The sequence below is a fragment of the Oryx dammah genome, unplaced genomic scaffold, assembly GCF_014754425.2.
Source record: "Oryx dammah isolate SB20612 unplaced genomic scaffold, SCBI_Odam_1.1 HiC_scaffold_5, whole genome shotgun sequence".
Classification (NCBI taxonomy): domain Eukaryota; kingdom Metazoa; phylum Chordata; class Mammalia; order Artiodactyla; family Bovidae; genus Oryx; species Oryx dammah.
The window spans coordinates 8,664,330-8,686,324 of NW_024070189.1; the positions used below are offsets into that span (position 1 = coordinate 8,664,330).

The following is a 21,995-nucleotide window of genomic DNA, read 5'->3' on the forward strand; positions in this document are numbered from 1 at the left end:
AGAGGGGAACCCAGCAGCAACACCATCCTATTTTCTTTCGCAAACAGGAAGCTCGTGTGGCCCAAATGCTGTAATTTAGTTGGAATATATGTTTTTTGAATTTCAAACTAAAATCAGTGGCTGTATTTGCAATGCAATTATCTTCATCAACTTAAAATACTATATTGTGCATTGTAATTTGGTTCTTAAATTAAAAAATCCAAATTTACATATAAATATGCATGCCTTTAGTCTGTGGTATTAATTAGGAAATATACTTTGAATATTATAGCTTATATATTTGATTTAGTGTTAATTTTCAGTCACTCAATATCTTCAAGTTGTAATGTGGCATGAGGATTATTAAAATAATTTTTATAAAGCATTTGTGAGTTAAGAACTAGTAAGGCAAACACTGAAACCCTTCAGTGACTCAAATTATCAGTCGAAATTTCCTGAGCCCATAAGCAAATCTTCACACTGTAAGATAAAGGTTCTGTTTGGAAGGCTCTGCAGTTACTACTTAGATTTTATTCTTGTTTCTGCCATTATAGGTGATGTGTTGGAAAAAGAAGGACACGTAATATTTGCGAAGAAATGGAGCTAGAAAAGTGTTGGGGAGGGTGACATCCCTACAGGAAGACAAGACTCTGGAAATTTCCAAAGAGGGACAGAAGAAGAATTCGTTTAGAATGAGAAGAACTAAGGAGCAGGATGAAGGGTTTCCAAATTGGATGAAGAGGAGACGAATGTTCCAGTTGGCAGAAAGAGGGAGGTGAGAAGGGTCTCTTCCAGGCCTACGGAAAGTTGGACTTTTATTTTTCTAACAGGATTATTTTTAAATGTCATTAAAGCAATATTTGAATAGCTTTCATTAAATGCCTTTTTGGTAATATACTTATTTAGGGTATCTCTTGCATTTTATAAGCAAGACCATCAACTACCAGAAAGGAATTAATAGAAAGCAGGAAATGGAATGTACAGATGCTAGCATTTCTGTCTCATGACTTCCATCTCTTACCAAAATTCCTATAACACAGTAAACAAACATAAACATGCCGAGGCAATGAGGGGACCAGTAAGGGACAGGCCGTGGACACCAGCCTGAGTATTCATGGAGTGCGCGAAAAAATGCCTGGAGTCTCCTAATTTTGGTGTGAGCCCATGGGCAAATAACTTTATTTCTCCTCTTAATTTATTTTGGTTAAAAATGAAAGGTTTTCTGGTATTAATTTAATTGAAATTAATTAGTGACTATGTACCCCTGACCTGGTTCAAAAAGGTGTTAATAATTATGGGTGATTAAAACAGCATGAGCTGCAAAGTGGTACATGAAGGCAAAGTATAGGCCTGTCTTGGAAAACAACTAGAAAATAAAGGCAAAATATGAAAGCTTAAATAGTACTAGGGAAGTTTTTTTTCCTAAAAGACATCACTTAAGCTAAATATTATATTGTTCAACATTACACTGCTTTAAAAAACACATTTTAAAGAATAAAGAACACTCCAAATACATTCTTTAAAAAGCAATAATACTGCAGGGCTTTCTGCATCTTCTCATAACCAAATGAATGAAAACGCAAGTTTGAAACTTAATGACCATATTTAGGTATTAAAATAAACAGGTGCTCCACAGAATGAATGAGATGAATAAGGACCATTAGTCTTCCAAACTGAAGATGAATAACAAAATTGAAATTCAGGAAGCTAGAGAATCAGGGAGCTTACATTTATGTGATGAGACTAACAAAAGCCAAAAAAAAATATGGAAAATAGACTTCGTCTGGATCATTTGAGAGGTATCAAATAGTCCTAAAATCATTCCTGTGACTCACAACAAGCTGCTTGAGTATAATGAAGGTTACAGAAGAACATGAAGAACATCCTATTATAATTCTTCTGAAATCAGAGGGATTATCAAGCAACCTGGTGTAGAATTACCCCTCCATAAGGGAAGTGGGCTTCCCTGGTGGCTCAGAGGTTAAAGCGTCCACCTCTGATACAGGAGACCCGGGTTCAATCCCTGGGTTGGGAAGATCCCCTGGAGAAGGAAATGGTAACCCACACCAGTATTTTTGCCTAGAGAATCCGATGGACAGAGAAGCCTGGTAGTCTACATAGGTCCACGGGGTCGCAAAGAGTCAGACACGACTGAGCGACTTCACTTCACTTCTAAGGGAAGTGGATTCCTTCATATATCAGAGTGAGAAGGGATACATGAGATGAGGTGAACACTCCAGCCTCTACTCATATTTATTCTCTTGGGCAAGGATGATTTGTGCGGAATTTCTAATTTGTAGTTTGTTAAAATTCATGTCCTCTTTCTTCCTAGTGGTTCAAAGGACTTGAAGATGGACTGACTCCATTATTTGTTTTATATAGTCAGGACATGAACTTTGACAAACTACAAATTAGAAATTCAACACAAATTAAATTCTTCTAGTTTTTAATACCACTGGACTAGTAGCTATACCACCTCAGGCAAGTCACTTAATCTTTCTGAGTATTGATTTCCATTTCTGTAAACTGGAGGGGCTGAGCTAGATGAAGATGTCTCTTCCAGTCACACTTCTACCATCCCAAAGGCTCAGTCTCTGGTGTTAAAAGCAAATGTTTTAAAAATGAATTAGTACATAAGACATAAGATCTATGGTTTTTACCCTTTATGGAAGAAAGTAAAAGTCATGGTTTCCTTTTCCACAATGCCTTTCCAGCCATGATCCAATCTCATCCCTTTTGAAAATGCCTAAGAGGCCACGGAGTTTCATGCAGGTTGAACAGTACCTTCTTGCCAATCATTTATCTCTCACAGTTGGTCTCATGTCTCTGCCATTCTCTCAGTTTCTAGTCTCTGACACCCCAAATATTCCACTTAAAAATTTTAAAAAATGTAAAAAATGGAAGGATATAACTAATTTTTGTTCATTTTTCTGAAAAGGTTTATCTTGATTAAGTGTCAAGAAGGAACATGTGCATCCCTATATAGGAAGGGGTGTCTCCAAGAAAGTCATACATGCATTCAAAGTGTCTTCTCTATATTACTAGAATAGCATCTTAAAATCCAAACACCAAATTTTGTGAAAATGTTAAGAATAAACATAAACTCTCCTTCAAATTTCTAAGTGAAATTAAAAAGTGGTAGAGTAACCAAATGGTAATTAAATGCATTTTCTTCTTTCAGAGCTCCCCTTTTCTTAAGAGAATTGAGATTTAATTATACTTATTGTGATAAATGCAAATTATTCTGCTCATGGCCCAAGGCTCAGGAGATTTCCCTGACATACCTGGAGTACAGGGGGAAAAAAACCCTAGAAGTAAATTTAATCCTCTAGGAAAATTTGAGACTCAGTTGTCAAACTGTAGTTTGCATAAAAGTCAACTGGGGAACTCATTAAAATTTCAGAATGCTGAGCTCAGGGGTGTGCTGATAACACACAGGCTGTCTGAAAAAAATACACATGTGTGTTTAAACACACATTTATTATAATTTTTATTAACATAAAAGATGTGTAGGACACAACTTATAAAAATAATAAAATAAATAATACTATTTATCATAAATTCCATATAACCAAATGGATTTCACAGAATTATTTCCTTAATTTTTGCTGAACTTTTCTTAGCTCACCTATGGTTATAAATGATGAGTGAGTCCTTCAGATAAGAATGTTTGTTGATATCCTGCTTTATTGAAATGACAAAGAGATAGGCTGAAACTGCACTTGCTCATCAGCAAAGTGAGCAAAATCTTTGCAGTGTTGGATAGTAGCTTTTGAATTGAAAAAATATTTCGTAAAATATTTTGGCTATTCACAATAATCTGCACTACTAACATGGTTTTCATTATTTTCTTAAATCTAAACAACCAACAAGATAATTTATGAAGCACCGATTTGTAGCATTTGTCAATTTCAATGGTGTAAATTTTCCCACCATGACTGATTTCAAGCTGTCAATGGGACAATACTGAGCACTGGGCTGGGAAAAGATGAGTCATTCATGCACCATTCTATAGTATTTCCACCATACAGATCAATAGACATAAACACCAACCAGAGTGAAGATAATAGTAAACTGTAGTAAGATAATTAGAGGATGATGATCTTTGAGTATTTATTGCCTTTGTTTTTCATCACAGCTATACTTAACAATGGACTTCCTTGGTGGCTTAGCTGGTAAAGACTCCACCTTCAATGCAGGAGACCTGGATTTGATCCCTAGGTCAGGAGGTCACCTGGAGAAGGGAAGGGTAACCCACTCCAGTATTCTTGCCTGGAGAATCCCACGAACAGAGGAGCCTGCTGTGTCCAAGAGCCTGACACAGCTGAGCAACTAAGCACACAGGCATACTTAGCAATGAGCTCACTAAATAGCTGAAAATTAACAACTGCCTCTTTCTGGTCATTATGAGACAGTTTCAGGACACAACTGCCAGTCCTCGACTTCCTGTGCATTTGATTCAGTAGGTCTGGTTGGAACTAGGAATTTTCATTTTAAAAAGCACCCCAAGGAGATTCTGACACAAGTAGTTGACAGATAAGATTCTGAGAAATTCTGACACAGACTGCTATGTACTTTAAGAGGTAATTCTATTAAGAACTTTTCACTAATTCTAATTGTTTTAATGGAACATTAAAAAGAGCTCCTTGATTTAAGTAAACACTGGGTAAAATGTTTCAACTATGAAAACATCTAGTGCAGGTTAGTCCCTTGGACTGCAAGGAAATCAAACTGGTCCATCCTAAAGGAAATCAGTCCTGAATATTCATTGGAAGGACTGATGCTGAAGCTGAAACTCCAAATACTTTGGCCACCTGATGCAAAGAACTGACTCATTGAAAAAGACCCTGATGCTGGGAAAGACTGAAGGCCAGAGGAGAAGGGGATGACAGAGGGTGAGATGGTTGGATGGCATCACCGACTCGATGGATGTGAGTTTGAGCAAGCTCCGGGAATCGGTGATGGACAGGGAGGCCGGGTATGCTGCAGTCCATGGAGAAACAAAGAGTCGGACACGACTGAGCGAACTGAACTGAGTGCAGGTAAGGATATTCACTACGGACTGCTCATTCACTATGGACTGTAAACTGGAAAAATCCTTCTGTCGGGTAATTTGGTGGAATCTCTTAAGGTTTCAATACTCTATAACCCTAAAATCCCATTTCTAGAAATCTACCCTGCAGTAGCAATACATGGCTACCTAAAACATTTCTAACGTTAAAGTTCAAAACTCAGAATTGCTTGTGACAACAAAAAACTCAGTATATAAATGTCTTTAATGGGGAAAAAGTGAAATCGCTCAGTCATGTCCTACTCTTTACAACCCCATGGACTGTAGTCCACAAAGCTCCTCCATCCATGGAATTTTCTAGGCAAGAGTACTGGAGTGGGTTGCCGGGAAAAGGATATATAAAAGATAACATAGCCACCCAACCAAATAGTAGGCAGTCACTATAAACAATGAAAGAACCTTACATGTGCTGCCTTAGAAATATGCCCAGGGTACATTGTTAAATTAAAAACAACAGCAGATGCAAATCTGTGGAGAGTGTGATCTGAATTTTGTCCAAAAAAGAAAAAAAGTGCAGATATACATATCTGTGGTTTCTGTGTGTATACAGAAATGTAAAAGGGATAAGCATACAGAAAACCGGCAGATATAAATAGCAGTTACCTGGGGGTAGGGCTCGGGGGTAGAAAAGGAGATGGGATTGAAGAAGGTATTATAGATTTTTCTCTTTATCATCTATATACCTTCTCTTCAATAGTTTTACTGAGATATAATTTACATAGCTTACAATTAACCCCTTTAAGTGTATAATTCAATGGCTTTTTAGCATGCAGATATGTGCAAATGTCACTTCATATTATGTATATATTTTAAAATAGGTACTGTGAGTGACTTTTTACTTTTCTTTTTAATGGTCTTCTGTATTTTTCAAAAAATGAACAATAAAGTTTGGGAGAGATTATTTTAATGACAAAATATTCAGATATATCCAGAGTCCTTCAATTCTTGTTAGTCTTTTAACTAATTAAGGCTTCTTGTTACCCTGGAAAGTAAGTCGCTCAGTCGTGTCTGACTCTTTGTGACCCCATGTACTATAGCCCGCCAGGCTCCTCTGTCCATGGGATTTTCCAGGCAAGAGTACTAGAGTGGGTTGCCATTTCCTTCTCCAGGGGATCTTCCTGACCCAGGGATCGAACCAAGGTCTCCTGCATTGTAGGCAGATGCTTTACCATCTGAGCCACCAGGGAAATCCCCCTTTTCCCCTACTGGAACTTTTTGCAATTCTGAGGCCTGAAAAGCTCTGGAAGCCTAAAGTTTTCCTGGCTAACATTTGGTAGGAAAATCTGATCAGAACGAATGTGATGCTACTTATTACATCTGTCTTTAACCCTCGCAGTGTGACCACCTGAACATTGTGTTAAACGAATCTTAGCATATTTGACTAGGGACAGGGTCTCAGACTCCCAAAGGTGACGTAATATAATGTATGATTTCTGTGCCTGTGTATCTTTCAAAAGGGTTTAATGTTCTTAATTCCAAATGGCATGTTTCCCAAAGCATGTGCATGAAAGTTTGGGCCCCTACCTCAAAGAATATTAGTGAAACAGAAAATGGGAAGTGGGAAGGAAGAAAGGAGACTTGCTGAATGGCATGGGAATCCCAGGGTTGAGAGTGAAAAGGGAAACTGGGGTCAAGAGCACCCTTCCTGGAATCACGGGTGCTGCTGTCCCTGGAGTTGAACTTGGAAACATGTGCGCCCTGGGGAAAAAGATCACATTGAGAACTAACCGTCTATATGCCAGAAGGGGTCAGGACTGCTGGAAAGTGTGCATGTCAGGGTCTTATTTAGAGAAAGCCAGGCTGAACGCCAGAAAGGGGTCATCTCCATCTCCTTCGATATAGAGACAACAGTTTTCAGGCTTCTCCCTGGGGAGGGGAAGCTTTAATCACCTTCTCCCCATTCGGAATTTCAAGGGAGATTCTTACACATGGAAAGTCACCCAGAACTCTTGAAAATATGTGGGTTTAAATACCCCGAGCCACAGTAACCCTCACTTTGCAGGGGAGAGAGTAAAAGCAGGCATGGTGTGTCTCCCTGGAAAGCACGCAGGAGGAAGCTGCTTCAACAGATTGAGAGAGAAGACAGTGTAGGAAGCACAGGGAGCGGCCTTCCACCAGAGTCCCAGCAGATCCTCAATCAGGAAACAGGAGTCGAGAGCATTTCAGTGCTTCCACTGAAGCCAGAGTAGTCTCCTTCTACTCAGTTCAGTTCAGTCGCTCAGTCATGTCCGACTCTCTGGGACCCCATGGACTGCAGCACGCCAGGCCTCCCTGTCCGTCACCAACTCCCAGAGTTTACTCAAACCCATGTCCATTGAATTGGTGACGCCATCCAACCATCTCATCCTCTGTCGTCCCCTTCTCCCACCTTCAATCTTTCCCAGCATCAGGGTCTTTTCAAATGAGTCAGCTCTTCACATCAGGTGGCCAAAGTACTGGAGTTTCAGCTTTAGCATCAATCCTTCCAATGAACATTCAGGATGGATTTCCTTTAGGATGGACTGGTGGGATCTCCTTGCACTCGAAGGGACTCTCAAGAGACTTCTCCAACACCACGGTTCAAAAGCGTTCTACTGCAATGACATAATTTGAAGTGCAGCTGCCCTGCCACTGATCCATGCTCCGCCTTGTTCAAAAATGCATTAGCAAGGGATTTTTCCTGGGCTCACAATTTCAAAACTTTTTCCAACAGCTTGCCAGCAGTAGTTTTGTAAGAGGCAGATAAACGGCAGGAGTCACTGTGGAATCAGAATTCCTCCAGAGTCCTCTGTTTTCCCTTCTCCCTGCCACTGTCCCCTTTACCTCATGCTCACTCTGCTACTGCCTCGGTTGTGGTGAAAAGGAAGCCCCTGTGTGTGCAAGTGTGAGCACAGAGTGTGCATTTCACAAATGCATGACGCATGTCTACTAACACCTATGTCTAATAACACCCACCTGTCTGGAACTAAGCTCTGCAGAAAAGTGCAAGTGTTGGTCATGCAGTCGTATCCAACTCTTTGCGACCCTATGGACTGTATCGTGCCAGGCTCCTCTCTGTCCATGGAATTTTTATCAAGAATACTGGAGTGGGTAGCCATTCCCTTCTGCAGGGGATCTTCCCAACCCAGCGGTTGAATCTGGGTCTCCTGCATCGCAGGCGGATTCTTTACCAGCTGAGTCACCAGGGAAACCATGTGGCAACGGATCACAGCCAGGAGGGAGCACCACACGAGGGCAAGAAGAAATCAGATCTGAAGGCTGCCAGCTCCAGGCACCGGTGTTCCCATGGTTTTATTCAAAGAACGCCCTCTAAGGGCTTCAACTCAGAGTCTGTTTACTCTAACTTTACAATTATATAAAACTTGGCTGCCGAGATTCCACATCGTCAATTTAGAACGCGAGAGAAGGATGCCTAGAGGAGATCAATCTGGGAACACAGAATCTTTTTCTGAACGAGGTGTGGTCTTGTTTGCTTCTCACCCCCGTCCCTTACTGCACTGACTGTACCAGCTCCGGGGATCACAGTTACCGTTTTATTTTCATTTGCCCTCACCGGATGAGGGGAGACTTTCCTTCTCATTCATCTTTGCCTCCATGCGCTGCTCTGTTTGAATCAAAATGAGTTGAAGCGGTAGCTTGACAACTGAGGAGACTACATCAAATAGAAACAGAAGAAGGCAAGAAGCCCAGTAACCCGAAAAATCTGTGTCTACTCCTAAAATGTGGGAGGAAATTATTGTACAATAGTTGATATCCAGAATGATAGCCCCGAATTATGACACCCCCCAAAAGGATAAGAATAAACTAACATTTACTGCCAGCCTGCTCTGTGTTGGGCAGAGCATCAGGTACATAACATCTGCCACCTGTTTCACTTTGATGAGACCCATAATATATTTGGGGACGATTTCTGTCCAAAATGTTTCAAGGTTATGGTACTTACAGTGTTAAAATCTTATTTTTCTGGAAAGCTTGGCTACCGAAAATGCTTTGTTCTTTAAGGGTTCCAGCTAGGATTTTGTGATTTTTATTAATATAACCTCAGATATTTGGAGATGAAACTTCTCAGAGCTCACTCTTATATAATAGAGCATTGAATACAGGAGCCCTAGGCTTCATTCACCTCATTTAGAAAGTAAGCATTAAACACTCTAAGGAAAATGAACCTTTCCACTGTGCTCCCAGGAAAATGCTAAAACATAGGTGCACTTTGAGGGTTGTAAGGAAGGGGTAGAAGCAAGCTGTGTGTGTGTGTGTGTGTGTGTGTGTGTGGTCTCTATCCCTGATAATACCTGTCAGTTTTCTTATAGGCACCAAGCACTTAGGGGCGAATAGTTTATAGCTTGGAAGTTCTGTCAAGTCAAAGACAGTCAGAGCTTAGGCACTTGGGAAGAAATTCTTGCCTCCTTTTTATATCAGCTCCAACTTGAGCTGGTCAGTGCAAGAGTTTTCTGATTTGAGAAATGAAGAGTTATTGTTGGCGACTAGTAAGCCAATGCCAGAAACTCTGCAAAGAAGAGGCCCAGATCTCTTAAGATTCCCTTGGGCCAAAACATCTAGAAGAAAAGTGGCGAGTTTCTGCAACAATCTCAGGAGAATTTTCTCTGTTGGAATAAGATGTTATTTAGAAAAAATTTGGCAATGAAAAAACTAAGGAAAGAAAGAGGACCAGGAGGAGTCTCTAGTTTCCGCTATTCTAATTTCCTTAAGGGCAGGGGGCTGGGTCTTGTAGATTACCTCTTTACGCCTGAGCTCCTGTGGGTAGCAGGAAGCGGGGCCCAGCTAGGAAACCTGCACTGGTACTGTGACCAACATAAACACAGTTCTGCGTCTAAATAAAACAAGAAACCCTGACACCCTTGAAGAGTAACCCACATATTCTTTATATTATGGGTAACCAGGACAAAAGGTGGCCTTTAGAGGAATTTATCTCACCTTAAAGCCTGTTATAGAAACTATGAGAGTGGCCAACACGGAGTGCTTACCAGATAGCTTCAGTCAGAAGCTAGGATCCCACTTTACAGACGAGGAAAGCAGAGAGGTTTAGAAACTCGGTGAGGATAATAAAATGAGCAAGTGCTGTTGCCAGGCCATCTGGTCTTAGAGTTTGATCATGTAACCAAAGACTTTGCTTATACTGGACATGCAGTTCTAATGGGGTTACATTCTGTTTTCTACAGAACATTACTTTCTAAAAAAAAAAAAAAAATTAAAGCTTACATTAAAAAAAAAACAACCTCATTCTGGCCTTCCAGAGCCCCATCCAGGCGTGCCCTGGCCTCCTAACGCCCCAATCTTTCTTCGTAAGGCTGGGGGCTTTGTCGTGTACTCAAGCCCAGGACCCAAGTGAAAATCTGATCAGGTCACCGCTGGGAAGCACGCTGAGAGGTTTCAGAACAGCCCTAACGGGATCTGTGTGGTCCGGTCCCCACCTGTCAGCTCTCTCCTCATTTCTTGCCACTTGTCCCTTGGCATTTCACACTCCAGTAAGGCTGTTGCCAAGACTTCCTGGTGGGCTTGAGGCTCCTCACCCCAGATCCATGCACACACTTGTACTCCATCTGGAACACGTCTCCTCCCAGCCCCCACCTGACTGTAGGCTCCCGATTACCATGTCAGTTCAGTTTAGTTCAGCTGCTCAGTCGTGTCCAACTGTTTGAGACCCATGGACCGCAGCACGCCAGGCCTTCCTGTCCATCACCAGCTCCCAGAGTTTACTCAAATTCATGTCCACTGAGTCAGTGATGCCATCCAACCATCTCATCCTCTGTTGTCCCCTTCTCCTCCCGCCTTCAATCTTTCCCAGCATCAGGGTCTTTTCCAATGAGTCAGCTCTTCGCATCAGGTGGCCAAAGTATTGGAGTTTCAGTTTCAGCATCAGTCCTTCCAATGAACACACAGGACTGATCTCTAGGATGGATTGGTTGGATCTCCTTGCAGTCCAAGGGACTCTCAAGAGCCTTCTCCAACACCACAGTTCATTTTTTTTTTTTTTAGACTAGTCAAGTGCAGTAGTGAGAAGCAACACCACAGTTCAAAAGCATCAATTCTTCAGCACTCAGCTTTCTTCACAGTCCAACTCTCACATCCATACATGACCACTGGAAAAACCATAGCCTTGACTAGACGGACCTTTTTTGTAAAGTAATGTCTCTGCTTTTTAATTTGCTGTCTAGGTTGGTCATAACTTTCCTTCCAAGAAGCAAGTGTCTTTTAGTTTCATGGCTGCAGTCCCCATCCGCAGTGTGAATCCTTGCAAAGGCTCCATCTTCTAAGAAGTCTTTCCCAGACAGCATCCCCCTGCCCTTCTAGGCAGACCTGCCCGCTGGCCACCCCACAGCCCCTGTGTCTGGGATGCATTTCTACTTCTGCCTAAAAACGTCCTGCTCCTGTGCTGATCTCTCCTGCGAGAATGTACTAGACTCTTCTGGGCAGGAAGATCAGCACACCCCGCACTAGCCCAGATCTGACATAAGACTGGTGTAGCATCTAATAAAGTTGGGCCCTTTTAACTGTCGCTTTTACAGCTTCACATTCTGCTCTACTTCTAAAACAAAAAACCAAACCAAAACAAATATTTCAGGCGATCCCGCAGATCAGTCTTTTCCAACTACTAGACATCCCAGTCCAAGACGCACCCGGCTGGCTTCAGGGTATGTTCTCCAATAAACATCAGAAGACATTTTACCTTCACTGCTGATGCATGATTAAAGACATGTCCTAGGCTTCCCAAGTCTCTAAAACCTTCCTTGTGTTGTAGCTCAGTCGGTAAAGAATTTGCCTGCAGTGTAGGAGACCCGGGTTCGATCCCTGGGCTGGGAAGATCCCCTGGAGAAGGAAATGGCAACCCACTCCAGTATCCTTGCCTGAAAAATCTCATGGACAGAGGAACCTGGTGATTGCAGCCCATGGTGTCGCAAAGAATCGGGCACAACTGAGCGACTAACACACACAGGCTTCCCAAGTCTCTAAAACCTTCCTTGTGTACAAAAATGCTCATATGCTTAAACCAAACATTTTCTCACTTTTCAGCAGAGTGCAGTGATTTCCTTGTGGTGCTAATCTGCTTTTGATTTATAATTTATATTCTAAAAAATATTATTAATAGTTTTAACATAAAGTTCGAATCTTCACTAAGATGATTATGTATATATGTAGACATATATAGAACATATATAATTCATTTTTAATTATTAAAAGATATGATGCTACAATTCCACTTCTAGATTCACCTGGCAATAACTGTGAGATCACTATATAGAATCTTTTTAAAGTATAAATCACTTCTTATAGTTAATCAGGCACATAGAGATTTACTTTAACACTTTTTTTTAATTAGGAGGGTATGAATAGAAGTATAGTGTGCTAACTGGCAGATACTTAACATAGTGTTTATATTAGAAGAATTTAAAAACATGAAGAGAATTATAACATTGTAAAGGGGAAAAAAAATCACACAGTCCTGTCTTTCAGCTTACTGATGGCTTCCTTTTATTCCCTGTTCCTTATAACCCTTGAAAACATACAAGCATATCTATGGCTTTATGTAGTCTGTATAAAAATTTATGAGTTGCTATTTTTGTTGTTATACCATTTATTTAATTAGTCCCCTATTAAGGGACTTTTGTTAACTTTCCAGGTTTTCATATTACTAGTTAATGGTATATAAATAACTGTGAGTAGGCAGCTCCTTAGAAAACAAAACCAAAAAAATCCAACAAAACCCTTCCTTTAGTTGAGGACAGAAGCCTAGAGCAAGATTTTAATGTTTTATATAAAATGTATATAATATGATAAAGCTGCCTTCCAAAACACTGCACTAATTCACAGAGCTCCCCAAACTGTAGCATATTCATCTAAACCCTGGCAGCCCTGGGTTTTATAATTCAATCTGCACTCACACCCAATTAAGTATAAATGCAAAATGCTCCCTTGTTATTTTAGTGAGATTTGATATTTTCTCATGTTGTTTACTTGCTATTCTAAGCCATCCATGTATAGCTTAAGGCACAAGACAGTATCTAATGCTACTGAATGAATTACATGGGTGCAATTTTTTGTTTACATTTCTATTACATTATTATAAGATCTGAAAGTTATAGGACCAGTAATCTTCCTACCTCATATGTACTATCTCTTTGAAAAACGTTTCTCAGAAAAGTGAAAAATGAAAAACTAGTATAAAAGTTTCCAGTCCCTTATAGTAAATAATTATGATATATTTATAAATTAAACATCAGTACTTTTTCATGATCCCAAATTAAACATAAATTACAAAACAAAAGTAATTCTTCATCAGTAATAAGTTAAATTAAATTATTATAGTAATATGTTTTGAAAACTAGTATATGATGTATTTTCCCTTTGCCCTGGGGGTATCAGTGCAGTATCTATAAGGAAGTACTACGAAGCTCAGAGGAATTAGGTTGAAAGTCTAGAGTTCTATAGAGGATAGATTTGAGGGTGGAGGGCTGTAGGGTATGACCAACTACTCTAGTTGTGGTAACTGGGGAAAGCCTTCCCCATTTCTTTAGGAAAATAATAGTCTTGTCAATGCTTTGGAAGTCAGTAGTCTTAGAATCAGCCTGTTCCCCTGATACCCACATTGCAAATTTTAGAGCAGTTAATTTGTGTCTTTGTTCCTCAAACACGAACATTATTTATTCCTCTGTTTTCAACAAAACCTTGGCTCAGTGCTATAATTAACAACGTAAGATTTTAGGTTCTGTTCCAAAAATGGAAAGCTATTTATATGTAACCCACAGCATACTTTAAATATAAAACAGGTTTTACTTGGAAGTTAGGCTCATGAGCTGGTCCACAGGAGCTTGTTTAATTGATAATACATCTGATGGCAATACTAATTATAATTTTCTTATATAAATTTATTCTTTCTAAAAATTTTAACTGAAGCACATAGTTGATTTAAATTTATTCTTTCCAACATCCGTTTCCAGAGGAAGACTGTATTTATTGTCCCAGCCCTGATGCTGAGACCCTGTGGACACCCTCACCACGGGGTGCTCGCTCAGCAAAGGCCCTGGGGATATTTCATAGGCGGAGGTGGACACAGTACTTCTACACTTCGTTGATGGGTAGAAAGCTAATGTATCTAGAGAGCAGAATGTATGAGGTTAGTTAGTAGAAATACAGTGTTGAATTAGAGAACTCGAGAAAACACATATGTCGGCAAGGCAAGGGGAAGGCTGACACACCAAGAAGACTGCTTAATGTTTGCACTCCTGTGAACACCAAAGTGTGAACCTGGAATGCAGCTGGAGTTTGATTAAATGCAGCAGAAGGAGTGATAATTACCGTCTCAGCTGCCTTGGCAACAGGGCCCCATCCTCATGTTAAAGATTCTATAGTAAGAAAAGGAGCACTCAAGCAAAGTGCCTAGTCATACAGGTGGACCAACAAGAGTCCCAGGCAATATTCAGAAGCCTCTGTGGAGGGGGAGGGGTCTGAACATCAGTGAAGTTGACAACAGATAGAGGCAAGTGTGGATTACAGACAGCACTGACGTGAACCCGCGTGTCTGAGAACTTCCCTGCCATCACGAAACCCGGTGACTCTCCAGTGACTTGCTTCTAGGAATAGAAATTAATTACTAGTCTCTATTCCTTCTGATACTGCTGCTTAGAAGGAACCTCTTAGTAGGAAACAGTGGATAAGATAATACTCTGGAAAGGAAGAGAGCCCTAAAGTCAGTGTAAGAGAAAGCACAGTAGGATGAATGAGAGAAAATGTGTGTAAGAGACTGTAACTTTCAAAATAAAACTCATGTCTGGTGGCTCAAAAGGTAAAGACTCTGTCTGCAGTGCAGAGTTGCAGGGTTGGGAAGATCCCAAGGAGAAGGAAATAGCAACCCACTCCACTATTCCAGCCTGGAGGTCCCCAGTCCACGGGGCAGCAGAGTCAAACACAACTCAGTGACTGACTAACAGTTTTCACTCCAATAGTCCCAAATTCCAGGACACAGAAGCAGCTTCTAGGCTGCACTAGACACTGTTTCCTAGTGGGCAGAGGGTATAGTTAATTCTTCATTTTATTACATAGGTAATAGTTAGTGCATATAGTTTAAACAATAAGTAATGAAAGTTGAGCTTAGTTTCAACATTTCGAAACTTACCTCTAAAAGCACTGATATCCCCATAGTGTACCTGGAGTACAAAGTATTTGCTTCCAGTCTCTCCTCCAACTCTGAATCCAACACCTGAAGATTTTCAAAAGAAGATAAATTTGTATTTTAGAAATGGAACTCTAAAATAGAGCTAGTCAAAGGTTGCTGATATATGAAATCCAAATGGAAAGAAAACAGTAGGTAACATATGCAGTTAGATGAAAATAACAATAAACTAGCTGTTCAATGAAAATCTCTGATATAATCTATTATTTCTCCTCAAAACTCTGATGGAAGTCTATTTGTAGTCTCTACTTCAGAACTAGTGTAATCACTTATACTTTAAGAAGACAACTCATTCATTTTTCAAGAAACAAAACAAAATAAAGAAAACGAAATTCTGTCCTTGCTGATTACATAACAGACATGCATAAACCTATTATTTCACTTTGTTTTGCATATACTTATATACATTTTGGGGCTTCCCTGGTAGCTCAGCTGGTAAAGAAACAGACTGCCATGCAGGAGACCCCAGTTCAATTCCTAGGTTGGGAAGATCCCCTGGAGAAGGGAACGGCTACCTACTCCAATGTTCTGGCCTGGAGAATTCCAAGGACAGAGAAGCCTGGTGGGCTACAGTCCATGGGGTTGCAAAGAGTTGGACAGGACTGAGTGATTTTCACTTACTTACATATCCATTTTTACTTTGATTGAATACAGGGAATTAGACTTCTTAAGATCATCTCAGGGGAATTGTTTTTTTCCCATGTGAAAACAGGTATCTGCAAAAATATCACTGAAGAAACCAACTACTTACTAGATTACAACGTCAATAAATTATTGGAATCTGAAGGGTTCCTAAGAGTCTTACTAGCAGAGTTTACTAGTAAGCTAAACAAACAAACAAACAAACAAACAAAAAAACTCTGCAGAGAAAATATTTACAGATGGAGAAAAAAATGTCTTACCTTCTCTGCTAATTTATCTTAAAAACATCAACAAATTTATGACAAACCTTCCTATTAGTTTCTGAACTTTGTTTGGTAGTGGCTGCCCGGAAAACAGAGAAGGCAATGGCACCCCATTCCAGTACTCTTGCCTGGAAAATCCCACGGACAGAGGAGCCTCGTGGGCTGCAGTCCATGGGGTCACTAAGAGTTGGACACGACTGAGTGACTTGACTTTCACTTTTCACTTTCCTGCATTGGAGAAGGAAATGGCAACCCACTGCAGTGTTCTTGCCTGGAGAATCCCAGGGACAGGGGAGCCTGGTGGGCTGCCGTCTATGGGGTCGCACAGAGTCGGACATGACTGAAGTGACTTAGCAGCAGCAGCCTGAAAAAACTCTAGAGAAGATTCTAGTACTCATTTGAAGTAAAGCAAAACAGACATCAAAATGTAGGGCTGCAGAGAGGCTCAAGGCTCAAGTCTTACATGACAAGAGGAATTTAGGCAATATTTTGTACTAACTATAAATAGAAGGTAACCTTTAAAGCTGTCTAAAAAGATTTTACAAATTAAAAATTAGTGCAGGCAGCAGTTAGGGAGGCACTGCAAGGTGCTACCCCTCCATCCCTGAACCACGGTAGTCCTGGTATCAGGACTGCACATTCACTCCGATCCGAAGAGAGATCCCAGTAATAAAGGGGACTCTGGTAATTCTCTCACATCCTGGATGCTATGAACAGTTTAGAGGGGAACTCAGAGAGCCAGCTGAGGTTTGGCATCACATTAAATAGCCAGGCTCCAGAACTATTTAAAAAAAAATCTGTTTGCTGAAATGGCGATTTACGTAATTCCTGGCTCTCTTGGCTCGTGGAATGCTCCTGCTGTCAAGAACCAATGTGCTTCCGGCCAAAGGTGATTTGACGTATACTCAGCTATTTTCTAATTCTATCTAAACTGTCGTGTGAGCAAATTACTTACCAAAGAGAGGCAGAGGAAGAATAACTACCTAAATGAAACCTATTCAATACAAAGCAGGTAGTAAGGGTACTTTTTTAGTGTGCAATTACAGCATAGAACATGGCCAACAGCTGTTGGAAAGAACATATAATAAAAAATACTTTGGAATAAAAAACTAAGCAGCTTAATATAAGACTATCCAAGAGGCCTCAGGTATACCTTTGGGGAGTCTCGTTGGGGGAGCATTTCTTGCCCAGGCATAGAGAATATTGGCTTTATCTGTACAGGTGCCTTCATCACAAAACCTGAAGAAGAAAATAAAGTAACTGTAAGTAAAGAGTCAACTACTAAAATGCATAGATCTCTCCCCAAGGGAGGGGCGGGGAGAGGAAGGTATTTGAAACTAAGGTCAAGAAAAGTACAATACACCATCATTATACACCATCAATACACCATCATCATAGCCAAATCAGCTTTAAGATCGTAATGAAGACTGGAGCAAAGAACAGTTTTATATGTGAAAACAAGCACATATAAAGGGAAATTCGTTTGTTAGTTGCCCAGTGTGAAACAATCCTGTGAGGCAGATATATATATTCAGTATGTCCATCCTTGGAATGTACTCTAGGTACTCATGTAAAAAGTAAGCATTACACGAAGAGTGTGTAAACCAAAGCTAACGCAGTGGAAATCCGGAACTGGACTAAAACAACATACGCACTTCCCACTCAGGGATCAGTGTAATTAATAGGCCTTTGGCCACAGTAACCAACAGGACACAATGTCTACCCTTAGCAGGGGGAACGATGCAAGTACATCCCACCAACAAGAGTTCTTGTGGCTTTTTCTAAAGTTTATGAATCCTGGTTTTGCCATTTATAAATTGCTTCAAATCACTTAACCTTACAGAGCCTCAGTTGTCTGTCTTGTGAAACAGGGATCATTATACTTACCCCAGAACTGTTCTGTAAATCAAATGATACATCAATGAAAGCACTTCATAAACCTCAAAGCACTATACCAGGGTAATGCATTATTTAATAAAACATTCACTTTATCTAAAGACACTGTTGAGAAACAGCATTGCATGGTCAAAGAAGCACAGGCAGAAAGACGTATCTGGAGCTGAATCCCACAGCCTCCCCATAAAAGGCATGTACCCGGGACACGCGCACCAGCCCTCAAAGGCCCAGTTTCTGCGTGGAAACCTCCCTGATGTGCTGTGGCGGTGACGCGTGTAAGACACCCAGCGCAGTAACCAGCACGTTGGTATCTATCTGGGAGATCCAATTTCACAAATGGCAGGCTGTCTGACTCCAAACCACACATTTTTTCCCCATGACATGACATCTCTTAGTTGGTTCTGTTATATAATTTGACTTGTTCAAAACACTTGTTACGTGATACTTTCATGTTGCTTTTATAGATCTGTGTCTTGAGAAACTGGCACCAAGTAAGGTCAGAGTCAGGAATTTAGGCAGATCCGAGGACTGTCAAGGACAAGGAAGAGGAAAATGACTGCTTCTTGGCTGGGAGGCTGGCTCACACAGGAGAAAAACCGTACTGCCTATGGCCTGGAAGGGAAGTGAAGGTTTCCTAAACAGGTTAGAAACTAAGCCTAGAATCCCAGAGAACACCCAAGCCATCGTCAGTGGCTCAGATTCCTAACGTGCTTCCTGCTTACAGCCAGAAGTGGGGGCAGATGACAGGCAGTACATGCAGACCACTGTTACTTGTCTGAATCAAGGCCACAGAACCAGGACGCCTCCATAAGGCTATGCTGAGCAAATGTTCTTGCGTCTCTAAATCAGGCTGCAGAAAGAAACTGGGTGACATGCAGTGTAAAACACGTCCACCAGTGGTTTCTTACTGTTCACTGTCAAGAACAATATACTTATGATGAAGCAGCCTCACCACGTGAGACGTGCATTGGAACAAGTGTCTGTGACAGCCTTGTGCCAACTGTGTTAAAACGCTTGGGGTGTTGGATGGTACCCAAGAGCAGAATTTCCCTCTGTAGCCTCACGCTATAATAGTTTAAGAAATGAGATTGTCAGATGTGGTGTACTTGGTATTTCACTGCTGGGAGCTACTAAAATTTAAAGATCTGCATGGCAATTTTCACAGTTTTCAAGAAAGGTCATAAATATGCAAGTGCCTAACATCCATGTGATGCCAGTCTCAGGTTAAACAAGATAATTGTTTCCTCTGATATGAAAGTCAGGTCAGTGTATGACTAGAAAGAACTAGAATGAAATATACCAGAAAAAACTGGTTTAGTGAAGTTTTCTAAGCGAAGTCAAAGATTTCTAAGCTATGTGTTTAATTAAAGTCATTTGCTGGCATAAATTCTTTCACATGCTTCCCCAAAATAACACCAAAATAAAAATTAAACATTGTAGCATAACACAGGAGGCTTTTATGATCTGAGCCCTTGTTGTATCACCAGGAAAAAAAAAAAAAACCTTTTCAGTCATGCCAAGTTTCTGGCAGTTTCTAATCTCTCTCCCCCACTGTTCTCTCTTCTGAGAAAACCCCTTCCCCAACTCTCTGCCTGACAATCTTGTACTCATTTTCTCATCCAAGATTCAATAAAACTATTCCTCCTCAAGGACACTTCCTCTGATGAGAATCCCGCCAACTTGCATTCTTTAAGGACAGCAGGCCTACTAAGTATCGGCTTGCTTATCTCCTCTCCAACCAGACTGTGTAGACTTTGAGGTTTTGTTCCTCTCTGTCACCCTGTACTCCCAGCACCTGCAGCCTTGCAAGGCATTTAGTAAATATTCACAAAATGTCTGGAGAAGTTCACTTCTAAGTCAATTTTTAACTTTTTATATACAAACACATAGATCATTGAATTGGCCTAAGTTTTATTGTATTGTCAAGTATAACATTTAAAAAATCTTTAGTTGAAAAGTTAACTAAGATATGAAAAAGCAATTTTGAATTATCATCTGCCTGGTATTTTGTACCAAGCAGCTCATACTCTCACAAGAACATTCCAGGTAGGTTATACTTTATAGCTGAAAAAGCTCAGAGAATTTAAGTAACTGTCAAAAGGTCACACAGCCACATCATGACTCAAAGCTCTGTCTGTCACCCTCCTTTATATCTCTAGGTATGAGACTGACTTACACGCAGAAACTTCATGGTATTATAAAGATCAGCTTTGATGATTACTATCGTACCCGAACTAAGTTGCATTTGAGTATGTAATCCTGACATCGATTTTAGATAAAATAATTTCTTCTGACTTGTTTGCAAAATGACAATGATTTTATATTTCACAGTCTTTTCAGGTCTGGTAAAAGAAGAGCTCCAAAAGCAAACTTTGATTTGAGTTTAAAATCCTGTTTTATGATTTTTTAAAAATTATATATAATTCAAGGTTGAGTGAATAGTGGGGATAGTGAAATTCATTCTAAAACTTAATGTGTGAGAGGACTAAGTGAAGAGGAAAAACAAGAGGCCAAGAGAAATGAGTCCTACAATGGATAACATAAAAGAGTAACAAAGAATGTTTGGATAAACTCTGCACCTTTTCATGGTCAAATTTACATTTCTCATTTTAAATGAAAACAGTTCATACTTTCTCTACATATTAATAAAATGACCAACAAGATAAAGATAGTATTGCATATGTGGACTTTCCAAAAAGGGTCCTATAAAAATAGTGAGAATTTTTACGATTCTTATTAAGAAGAAGAAGGGTATTAAGGTTAGGAAGCAAAGTTACCCTTGATCAATGGCTGTTATAATTTCAGGCCTCATCGACTAGGTTTCTTATTCTTATAATTCTAGGGGCTTCTCCTAAAGGCTCCTCTAGATTAGACCAATTAATTGTGAAAAGATTCTCATAGCTCCCTAGTGGTTTCTTAGTATTCATAGGAAAAATGATAAGAATTAACATTTGAAAATAAAACTACTCTGGATTCTTGGATCTTTGCTGTAGAACCTTTTCACCTCTAATCCATGGGGAAACCAATCAGATGCCACGAATATTTCTAGACTATGCCAAGCTCTGAAAAGTGCTGGCCTGTCATCTTCAATTATACTAATAAAGCACAAATGACTGTTAAAGTACTCCTCTGGTTCTATCTGTTAAACGCTAGTTCAAATCCAAGGTTATTTAGGGAAAATCAGAACTGATAAATCATTTCTACCTTTGTCTGAAAAAAAATTTTTTTAACAAAATTGTCGTGCCCTAAAGTTAAGTCTGTATGGTCTTTAATTTCAATTTTAATGCATTAAGTATTAAAGAGAATCACAGGAAAATGAATCCAAAGTTAGAAAGCTTCTTTAAGAAACACTTATAAAATCAATGACATATATAGTATGTCTTTACTTTTCAAAACTGCATCAGCATGAATTAGGAATTCAGTTTCATCAACTGCTTTATAAACCCACAGCACCTATTTCCCAATTTAGACAAATCCTATGTGAATTTCAGTGCAATGGGCATACATCAACCAGGGAATCCCCCAGGTGGCTCAGATGGTAATGAATCTGCCTGCAATGCAGGGTATACATTAACACAGTAATTAGAAGGATGCCTGCATGCCTGCTCATTGTGTGTGACTGTTTGTGACCCTTATGGACTGTAGCCCATAGGGCTCCTCTGTCTATGGGATTCTCTAGGCAAGATTACTGGAATGGGTTGCCATGCCCTCCTCCAAGGGATCTTCCTGACCCAGGGATTGAACCTGAGTCTCTTACCTATCCAGCACTGGCAAGTGGGTTCTTTACCACTAGCACCACCTGGGAAGCCCAATAGGAAGGATAATTCTCAGAAGGTAAAGAATCCACCTGCAATAGGGAGACCTGGATTCAACCCTTGGGATGGGAAGATCCCCTGGAGAAGGCAATGGCAACTCACTCCAGTACTCTTGCCTAGAGAATTCCGTGGACAGAGGACCAGTATTCTTGCCTGGAGAA

General features: G+C 40.2%; 1 protein-coding gene across 13 annotated transcripts in view; it reads right to left on the minus strand.

Moving 5' to 3' along the window:
* PAM (peptidylglycine alpha-amidating monooxygenase) overlaps positions 1 to 21,995 on the minus strand; it is a 321,951-nt gene that overhangs the window by 88,836 nt on the left and 211,120 nt on the right. For all 13 annotated transcript variants that reach the window (XM_040239733.1, XM_040239742.1, XM_040239741.1 and 10 more), the window contains 2 exons: positions 17,277 to 17,362; positions 15,162 to 15,245 (listed from right to left, as the gene is read on the minus strand). In XM_040239733.1, coding sequence (XP_040095667.1) covers positions 15,162 to 15,245; positions 17,277 to 17,362 — 170 coding nt within the window. The remainder of the gene's footprint in view (positions 1 to 15,161; positions 15,246 to 17,276; positions 17,363 to 21,995) is intronic.